Source organism: Myotis nattereri, assembly GCF_964212035.1.
Source record: "Myotis nattereri genome assembly, chromosome: 3".
NCBI classification, from domain to species: Eukaryota; Metazoa; Chordata; class Mammalia; order Chiroptera; family Vespertilionidae; genus Myotis; species Myotis nattereri.
Genome location: NC_138077.1, coordinates 72250800 through 72261666, shown reverse-complemented (window position 1 = coordinate 72261666; position 10867 = coordinate 72250800). Strand labels below are relative to the sequence as shown.

General features: G+C 36.7%; 1 protein-coding gene across 1 annotated transcript; it reads left to right on the top strand.

The window, feature by feature from the left end:
* Positions 1-9039: 9039 nt before the first annotated feature.
* Positions 9040-10011, top strand: CCDC54 (coiled-coil domain containing 54; the record flags this gene model as incomplete). The annotated part of the gene is made up of 1 exon (XM_081085767.1): positions 9040-10011. One exon carries the CDS (start codon positions 9040-9042, stop codon positions 10009-10011), a length of 972 nt encoding a protein of 323 aa, XP_080941893.1.
* Between the last annotated feature and the right edge of the window lie 856 nt (positions 10012-10867).

Here is a 10867-nt window from a genome sequence, read left to right as displayed (position 1 = left end):
TCTAATTGGCTTTTGGCACACCCAAAGCAGGGGCAGCAATAATATATATCCTGGGGGGTGGCAAGGGAAAGGAGCTTTTAATAAATACTTAAAGCAATGAGTAAATACTTTTCCCCTTAGATCACAATTGTAAAAGCCTAGGTAGAGAAGAAAGAGGAAAAAAAAATCTTCAGTTTTCAGATTGCCTTTTGGGCATTTTCTATTCTGTGTGTAACCAGAGAGTATAAAGAGAAATAATATATTTGGAAAGTTAAATAAGATCTTTGCAATCCAAACCCATTACAGGAGAAAGGACACATGTAGCATTAAAGAGAGAGAGAAAATGACTCTAAAATCAAACTCCAGAAGAGCAAACACTGCAGAAACAGTGCATAATGATAATAGTTTAAGGGTTACATAAATTTAAAAATTAGATGTTTCATGGTAGCCTTATGACACTCCTTCAACACTAACACATGGCATTATTGCTGTTCTCACTGCACACGTGAAATAAAGTGGGAAGAATTATGCCCAGGATGGAGAGCAGACTCATAACAGAAGGAAAGATAGAGCCAAGGGACACATACACATTTACTTCACAGAGATGCTGGTGCAAATTCCCTCAGAAGCATAAAACGTCATAATAACAGATGCCTCTCAAGGTTCGCAGCATTAAGGAAAACCAGCGCAATCTTTCACATTATAATCTTTAAAACTTGAAGCCAAGAAAGAAACTAGCTCCTTGGGTTTTGAAGTCCAAAGTCCTATAAAGCATCATTACAACTGAAAACCCAAACACTAAAACAGAGTTTTTCTTCCAATTAAGATATAGTAACATATAAACAAACCCAAGTAAGACAACACAGCAAACTACACAGTGTTTAGTATAATTAAAAATGGGAAAACTAACATTCTTCAATTGGTACACTTGATGGTTTCTGGATGTGTTTACATTTGAAATCCCCATTCCTATATGATCACTATGTATTCCATGTCTTTTATTTTCGGTGTTTCTTAAATGAAGTTCGGTGCAATTCAGGAACAGGACAACAAGTTAATCCAGGGCTGCACCCATCACGCAATTATTTCTAAAAAGATCTGCTAAGTGATATAAATTCAATGAAACAGAAGTGTTTAAATAGAATAACTCACTGAATTTATTCACCAGTGCCATTAGAGGAAGGAGGTCCATGGTTAAGCAAAAAACACTTCTCTTTTGCTTTCTCTTTCTTTTTTACAGCCATTTATTGTTATGGCTACATCAATTGTGCACATCAGGACTTATAAAGCACTATGAATAGGGTCTCAATCATAAGCTATGGGGAGCAGAGGTTTAACAGCAATATTGGAGAAGGGAAACCAAGAGGTGAAGTTGAGCATTACAGAAGCTGAGCAGCCTTATATAATATATTACCAGCAAGAGCCAAGCATAACAGAAAGAATGGGAGGAAGATGACAGGGAGGAGAAATTACATAAAGTTCTAATATGCCCCCAGGGTTCTGGAACTAAATGGTGAAGGGTATGTCTAGATAAGCTAGAGAGAGCTCTTTGTAAATTTGGAGTATAAAATGACATGAATAAAGAGATAAGAGCCTGAGTACCCTAGACTGTGACAAATGCATTCGCAGGCATACCCACAGGGACTTGGAAAACACACTGATTACTTGTGGTTCCCTAGAGGCCTGAAAGACGAAGTAGGGGCACATGGGGAAGTAGCTGGTGCCTTAGTCACATCTACGGTCAGTGCCATTAACACCAATCCTGTTACCATCACTACGGATTCTCGCTCTCATCCATGCCTTAGCTGTTTCCAAGCTCATAAATTACCTCCCTCTGCCCGATCTCAATTTACCTCTCTTGCCATTTAACTACTTCAGGTCTCTGGAGAAGCAATTATTAAATCCCTATCCCAAAATGCTAAATGTTCCCTCAGGAGCTGAGAAAAGTTATCATAGATTCCCTTTATGAAGAAAGCAATGTGTTCCCCAGCCACACATTGGTCTAATTCTCTCTAGAATTAGGCTCAGGAGAGAGAGACCCAATGTATATCTTAATAATTATCCACAGTGCATTCATCAATGAATAAAGATACACTGAGCACCAACTCCATGTTAGGCTTGTGACACTGGAGATATAGAGTTGAAAGCAAGTTTCTCCTCCCAAGGAGCTCACAATCTAGAGGGGAGATTGGCACAACAATGGCATATAGCAATGCTGTCACTGTGTGACAATCACCACTAGGTAGGGACACAGAACTTTCGAAAGCTCTAGTGAGTCCACGTGGAGGATCATGGCGAACAGACAGGAGGAACGTGTTACCTGGATGTCTCATAAAGGACGAGTAGAAACTTGCCAGGATGATGAATACATGGAGGGCATTCCAGAAAGGGACCCCACAATTTCAGTTATTGTGATAAAATAAAGAGTATGTGAAAGAAAATGATCATTCCATCATTTCATCAGAGTTGTTCATCTTATTTGGCCGGGGATCCCTATGATTTTAAAGTGTTATCCTGAACATTTATGGACACCACACTCACCCCAAGTGTCCCTCTAGCCAGGCTGCCTTATCAATGGCAATGGCTCCATCATGTCCTTCAGCAAATAATGTGGCATCACTGCCTGCCTCTTCCTGTCATATAAACACTGTGTCTTTCCTTTACTCTTCATCCCTTGGCCCAGTGCAACAGCTCTGATGTCAACTGTGTTCCTTTCTACTTCTCATGGCTAAACAGCAAGAAAAGTAGAAGAACAGATGGCTCCACTTTGGGGTCCTTAATAACTACTTGGTTTGTGAAACACCAGATTGAGGCTCTCTGATTAACACATTCTTATCCACTTGGGTCAGCTACCCCCTGATTAATTTTGAAAAAGACCTTCCTGGTTCCTGTTCCCTTAATCTTTTATCTCACTCTGCATATGGCAGGTGATATTCAGGTGGGAGGGCTCAGGTTCTTGTAAACCTGGTCCTCAAATTTTGAGGGGGAATGTAAAAGACCTTCAAAATTTTTTCATGATCACAACCACTAAGGGTACTTGAACAATAGTAGAGACTATCGATGTAACATAAAGGGTACAAATAATGTCCAATTGCTAGCAGAGTAGCTATAACTCTACCAACTAAAAAGAGATGTAAATTAGGGTAAGTTTTATATTTTTTATTTTTTTATTTTTTTTTAAATTAGGGTAAGTTTTAAATAGATCAGCTAGACCAGTGGTTCTCAACCTTCCTAACGCCATGACCTTTTAATACAGTTCCTCATGTTGTGGTAACCCCCAACCATAAAATTATTTTCATTGCTACTTCATAACTGTAATTTTGCTACTGTTATGAATCGTAATGTAAATATCTGATATGCAGGATGTATTTTCATTGTTACACATTGAACATAATTAAAGCATAGTGATTAATCACAAAAACAATATGTAATTATATATGTGTTTTCCGATGGTCTTAGGCGACCCCTGTGAAAGGGTCGTTTGACCCCCAAAAGGGTCGTGAACCGCTGAGTTAGACTCTACCATAATCAATTTATAGTTAATTTACTCAAAACCACTAGTTTTAAAATGTTAATAGTATTATCTATTATTAGAATCATCTCTCCAATGGTAATTCCATGCCATTCTTTCTGACACCATAGCTGTTGCAGTAGCTGTACTAGGAGACACAATATTGGTTTATCCGACCCTGTTTGCTGCCTTCTGGTGCTCTTCTAATCCAAATTCTTTATCTGCATGGCATATGGAACAGTGAGCAGTACTTGTTTTATGCCATGGTCATATAGATGGTGAAGTGGCCTCTTTACTGAGAGAGTAATACACTGAAAGAGACATTAGAGCTAAAGCTTAAAGCTCCTAACCATTTCCTACTTTTATTCGAAAGATGAGTGAGAAGAAGGTAATCAGAGAAAAGGTGGCAAAGAAGTTACAAATATTGAACACCTTATCCTCAAATCCACTCTATGAAATAGGTGCTATTATTATCCTATTTTATAGGCTTGTGAAAGGTTAGTAACTTAACTGAGGGCACAGAGTTAGTAAATGAGAACACCTTGAACTCTGAACTTTCTGGCTCCAAATACCATTCCCATAAATGCAAGCCTCCCGGAGAACATTTTTCCTCAGTAAAAATCCACCATTAGGTTCCAGTCTTCCAAGTTATTTTATTTCTAAATGTCTCCATATATCTGGCAAGAACAAAAGGGTGGGAATCAGCTCATTCCCCATTTTTCATTCATCTTTTAATTAAATTTATCAGGGTGACATTGGTTAATAGGATTATATAGGTTTCAAGTGTACAAAATTTGTATATTGCACAGTGTGCCCACTGCCCAAATCAAACCATCATTCACTTGTTGACTGCTCTTACAAATTCATCCAAATCAATAGGCTTATATCCTCCCGTGATAGGTTCCCACAGTCCAGCAAGCCCCAGATAGGCTGAGGCTCCTTTCTTTAACATTAATAAATAAGTAATTAGGAAATCAGACATTTTTATGCTTGTATCAAACCTACTAGATTAAATTTTTTTCATAAAAATAATCATTGAACATGAATAATTTTAATTTAAATTTTAAAGTCTATTGTTCTTTATTATACAGTTGTTATACTACTATTACAATAAGGCAAGAATAGCCTTAGTAGTTTTAATAAATAAAATAACCAACCCAACATTTAGTTTTATAATATTGCTAAACAAATACAATTTTAATCAAAATGTTTTCAATAACTATATAGTGTGATTTTTCTAAAATGAAATGCCAATCTCTTTCTGAGTTGATAAACAGGTATTTTATCATAATTGTGTGGCAGTAGAGATAAAATATATGAACCCTGGAGCTAAATGTAAGAATTTTAAATTCAATTTTTCCCATTCTTTAGCAGAAAGAAAAATTACTTGACATCTCTGAATTTCAGTTAAATAAGCTAATATTTAGAACAGTGTCTGGTATTCACCCAATAAGTTTTAGCTGTTATTACCCCATTTGGAGTATTTGCTACAAGCAATCCCTCTAATTTATTTGAGAATTCTTGTAAAGTGAGAAAACCTAATCCAAAAATTCCCCCAAATGTAATGAAATTTTAATTCTAAATTTAACAATTAATGAAGATGATATAATGGTACACTTTGGAGATATTTAATTAAAAATTTATTGTTTCAATCTTTTCATATTCTGAGCCCATTATTTTTTCTTTCTGCTCTCAAATATTTTTTATTGGCCCTTGACAACCTCATAAGCCCTAAGCACTGTGTCTGCAGTGCTTGATGGATAGAATGGCTTTGTCTAAGGCAGCCTTGGGCAAACTACGACCCGCAGGCCGGATCCGGCCTGTTTGAAATGAATAAAACTAAAAAAAAAAAAAAGACCGTACCCTTTTATGTAATGATGTTTACTTTGAATTTATATTAGTTCACACAAACACTCCATCCATGCTTTTGTTCCGGCCCTCCGGTCCAGTTTAAGAACCCATTGTGGCCCTCGAGTCAAAAAGTTTGCCCACCCCTGGAAGGTGAATGGGGCAGCTCTGAACACTACCATTTTGGCCCCACATACTATTCCTCTGCTAGTCTGCTTCCTGTAGAATATTTTTTTTCCCTCAGCAACAGTTTGAAAAGGTTTCCTGTGGAACTCCCATTTGACCCTGTGATCCCACTTCTAGGAATATATCCCAAGAAACCAGAAACACCAATCAGAACGGATATGTACATCCATATGTTCATAGCAGCACAATTCACCATAGCTAAGAACTGGAAACAGCCTAAGTGCTGTTTATCAACTCAGAAAGAATGAATTTCAAATACCTGTTTATCAACTCAGAAAGAGATTGGCATTTCATTTTAGAAAAATCACACTATATAGTTATGGAAAACATTTTGATTAAAATTGTATTTGTTTAGCAATATTATAAAACTAAATGTTTGGTTGGTTATTTTATTTATTCAGTAGATGAATGGATTAGAAAACTGTGGTACATCTACACGATGGGATACGATGCTGCTATAAAAAGGAAGGAACTCTTACCATTTGCAACAGCATGGATGGAACTGGAGAGCATTATACTAAGTGAAATAAGCCAGTCAATGAAGGAAAAATACCACATGATCTCACTCATTCATGGATAATAAAGACCATTATAAACTTCTGAACAATAATAGATACAGAGGCAGAGCTGCCTCAAACTGATTGTCAGGGAGGGTTGAGGGGCAGGAGGGAGCGGGGTAAGAGATCAACCGAAGGACTTGTATGCATGCATATAAGCATAACCAATGGTCATAAGACACTGGGGGGTAGGGGAGGCCAGGGAATTGTTAAGGGCGGGGGGAAAAAAAGGACACATATGTAATACCCTTTGTAATACTTTAAGCAATAAAACAATAAATAAAATAAAATAAATGTTCAAATTTAAAAAAAAAAAGAAAAAGAAAAGGTTTCCAGAAGTTTTCATAAGGTTTCTAAACAGAGATTCAAAGATAGGACAGTCAAGGAAAATCCCAGATATCATTGATGAGCCAAAATTCTTAAATTACTTTGGCTTAAATTCAGAGTTTGTACCAAAATCTAAGCCAAAGCTAGCGCTGCAATTAGGCATAGGTAGGAGGAAGAGTGATTTGGTAGAGGGTTGGGACTGGCACTGATCCTACAGGGAATATCCTTTTTCATAAAGTGGAACTGCACCTTGAGAGACAGCTTTATCATGTGATTTAAATTCCTAAATATCCAGTCTTAGGTGACAAAAGAAAAATTATACCTCAATTTATAAAATAAGCAAAACTTTTAATATTTCAAAGGAGTGAATTTCAAATACTATTATTTTTAGAAGCTGTAAGAAGAAACATGAAAAATGTCTGCTGTTTTTTTTAAAGCTTAAGGCCGTAGTTCTCAAGGTGTGGTGTACAAGGCATGATGAGAGCAAAAATATTTCAAAATAATATTAGACTGTTTCACCACGTTGACATTTGCATTTTGCAAATTGCATTGCAAAACAATGGTGGGTAAAACTTAGCAGAAACCAAGGCAATGGCAGTAAACTGTATCAATAGAAAGAAAAGAAAAAGAATGCAAGGAAATGCCAGTTTAGCTCTATATACCCTTAATGAAACAGTAACAAAATTAATTTTCTTTTTTTAACATATTTTATTGTTTTTTTACAGAGAGGAAGGGAGAGGGATAGAGAGTTAGAAACATCGATGAGAGAGAAACATTGATCAGCTGCCTCCTGCACAGCCCCCACTGGAGATGTGCCTGCAATCAAGTTATATGCCCTTGACAGGAATCAAACCTTAGACCCTTCAGTCTGCAGGCTGACGCTCTATCCACTGAGCCAAACCAGTTAGGGCAAATTTAATTTTCTTAAATCTCAACCCTTCAATATGTCTTCTTAACATTATGTGTGATGTAATAGGAAGTACACACAAAGCACTTCTGTGGCTTACCAGAGTATGGTGGATATCTCCAGGAAAGTATTTATCTGAGTTACATACTAAATTAGCTACTTTTTTTCATGAAACATCATTTATATATTTATAGATAGATGATAGATAGATAGATAGATAGATAGATAGATAGATAGATAGATAGATAAATGATAGAGTCTTCAGAAAGGAAGGGAGAGAGACATCAATGATGATGGAGAATCACTGATCAGCTGCCTCCTGCACACCCCCACTGGGGATGGAGCCTGCAACCTGGGCATGTGTCCTGACCAGGAATTGAACCATAACCTCCTGGTCGATAGGTCAACACTCAACCACTTAGCCACACCAGCCAGGCATGAAACATCATTTAAAAATTTTTAAATTGATTTTGAGAGAGAGAGAGAGAGAGAGAGAGAGAGAGAAACATCAATTTGTTCTTCCACTTATTAATGCATGTATTGGTTGTTTCTTGTATGTGTCGTGACCAGGGATCAAACCCACAACCTTAACATATAAGGACAATGCTCTAACCAACTGAGCTACCTAGCCAGGGCCATGGAATATCATGTTTACCTAAAAGAAAAACTGGCAGCAAATGATAATAATTCATATTTGGGTATTTGGCAAGCATTTGGGGGGGGGGGGGGGGAATGGATAGAGGGACCTTATCTATCACTTTAAGGAAAACAACCTACAAGCTTAATTAATTTCAAGCTTTTCAAGCTAAAATTAGGATTTTGAAAAATTTTATCTGCTACCATCAGGTTGGCCTCTTCCCAGTACCCAAAGACTATTTTCTTCATATACTTCAACCAAAACAACATTTCACAATAGCTATAATGCAGAAGCAGAATCTAAGTGTCTTCTATTAATCCAGGTATTTAAAACATTTGCAAATATATAAACAATGTCACTCTTATTTCTTCTTTTGGGAAATATAATTATTTTATGTTAGCATTTAATATTGTTATTATTTTTTTATTTTATTAAATTAATATCCTAACCCTAGCTGGTTTGGCTCAGTGGATAAAACGTCGGCCTGCGGACTGAAGGATCCCAGGTTCGATTCCGGTCAAGGGCATGTACCTGGGTTGCGGGCACATCCCCAGTGGGAGGTGTGCAGGAGGCAGCTGATTGATGGTTCTCTCTCATCGATGTTTCTAACTCTCTATCCCTCTCCTTTCCTCTCTGTAAAAAATAAATAAGATATTTAAAAAAAATAATATCCTAAGACTTTCTTAGTTTTAATTTCTAATATGTTCTATTAATTGATATAATCAATATAAACAAAAGGTCTGTGGTCTTCAATTTTTATGAGGGAAAAACAGTTCTGTAACCAAAATTTTGAGAATTATTGGCCTAAGGTTAAATGGAATCTAAGCCAGCAGCCATTGTGACATCAGCATCAGGTCAATAATCACCATATGAAAGAATCCATGAAGTTGACCATTATTCACAAGCACTGCCCTGAAAGAAGCTAACCAACTAAGAGTACCTACTATTGCCCTTCATGTTCTCCATAGGGCATCCCACAATGTTACCAGGAAAGACAATCAACAAATAGTAAGAGAAACCATTGAATTCTAACATTGCTTCTTTCTTCAATTCTCATCAGGTCTCCCAACATCTTGGCTCATGAAAGATGTACAAACATCAAATCAAAAGAGTAAAAGCTGCTGCTGGGAAGATGTGGCCTTCAAATCTCTCCAAGATCAGACAATCTCTTAAAAATGTTTACCATAAATTTAATAACCAGCACCCAAACTCAACTAGAAATCCAACTCTAAATTCCTATGGTTGTGGTCAAGATGACAGTACTGATGAAGAAATGAGTGTTACAGGAATGCTCCAAGATATTAAAACTGCTCAAATTGACCTCCTCAAGAAAATGACTGACATTGTCAGTGCAGTATCAAAGTTCCAGGGAAAGATTGACTTTTATCAGAAGCAGATGGAGGTACTAGAAACCAGAACGAATGTTAATGAAGACAAGCAATACACAATAACTAAAGATATCTTCTCAATGAAAGAAAACATTGATGCTTTAAAGAAGAAGGTAACAGAACTGGAAGACCAGAATTCTTCCAGCATACATTGTTCAGAAGTTCTGGAAGGAGAAAAAGGTAAAGAGGTCATGGAATTACTTCACAAACTCATACAAGCACAAACTTTGAAGAACACATTGGCTTCTACAGACTCTGAAATCTCTTCAGCAAAACCAGAGAAATTGCCTAGTTATTCTGATCCCACTGAGAAAAAAACAATTTCTCCCAAAATTAAAATTCTGAAGCAAAGTAACCATCAAAATGCATTAAGAAGCATTAAAAAGGCAAACTCACACATTTATATTTACCCAGATATTAGTACATGGATCAAGCTAACTTTTGTCCATGGAGGAAAGTGGAGATTTTTTCTCAGTGCTACCAAGTTAGAAGAGTTCATCCAGTGGCTTCTTTCTAGGCCAACCATCCCTCCTGAAGAACCACAGCACATAACCCAGAGATACTGTCCACTCACTGGGCCTATTGTGAGCTTGACCACAATCTGTCTCTCTGTTTTCAACTACATTTACTGTCTTTTTGGTTTTTTAAAGGAGGAAATAACTCGACTATAGAGTTATATTCTGCTTTGCTTGGCACAAAATAAATGTAACCTCGTGGCTCTAAGCACTCACACATCTTTGTGGTTGCTGTGAACTCCTTGCCCACATTTCTATATGTCTACAGTAAGTTAAAGCATATCATCCCATTGAACAACTGTGGTGCCTTTTCTGTCAATGTTCTTGTTTTCTCATAGGCAAAATTCATGAGGCTCATCCAGTGCCCATTTCTTAGATAATGAAACAAAAATAAAGAGGTCACCACCTAACTTAGTTAATGAACTCTACCAGTATAGTCTGATGTTGTTAAATTACAAATATTCATGGTAAATATACTACTTTAAGTTATTCCCAGTTAATAATTTTAAGTGGGGCGTTCTTTGGCAATAAGCTAAGAACAACCTAGTTTCAAGTGAGAAAAAAAGGTACTAAGGCAGGTATAAAGGAAATTAAGGGAGAAATAGTATGAAAAGATACAATATTATCTAGTACCAGTCTGGTGGCAATTATATACTACAAGATTTTTTATTTACAAGTGCATTTTACTTAATCCTTCCTTACAAATTTACAGGTTAAATGTGTACACAAATAATTTTTAAATATGTCAATATGTGATAGGTGCAGCATGGACCGTTCTATCATATACCTACTTAAGGCAAGACTATATATTCAATGGGTTTGTTTTAAACCCATTTAAAACATGCTAATGAAGTCACGTATCATCTTGGAAAAGGCACCAGCAATCTCTATGTATTAAGTCACTTTCAGAAAAACCATAAAGAACAGCCAGATTTCTAGTTCAGCACCTTGGGTGTGGCCCTTAATTAGAGAGTAACTAGGGAAGGTAGGCCAAGATACAGGCAAACAATAT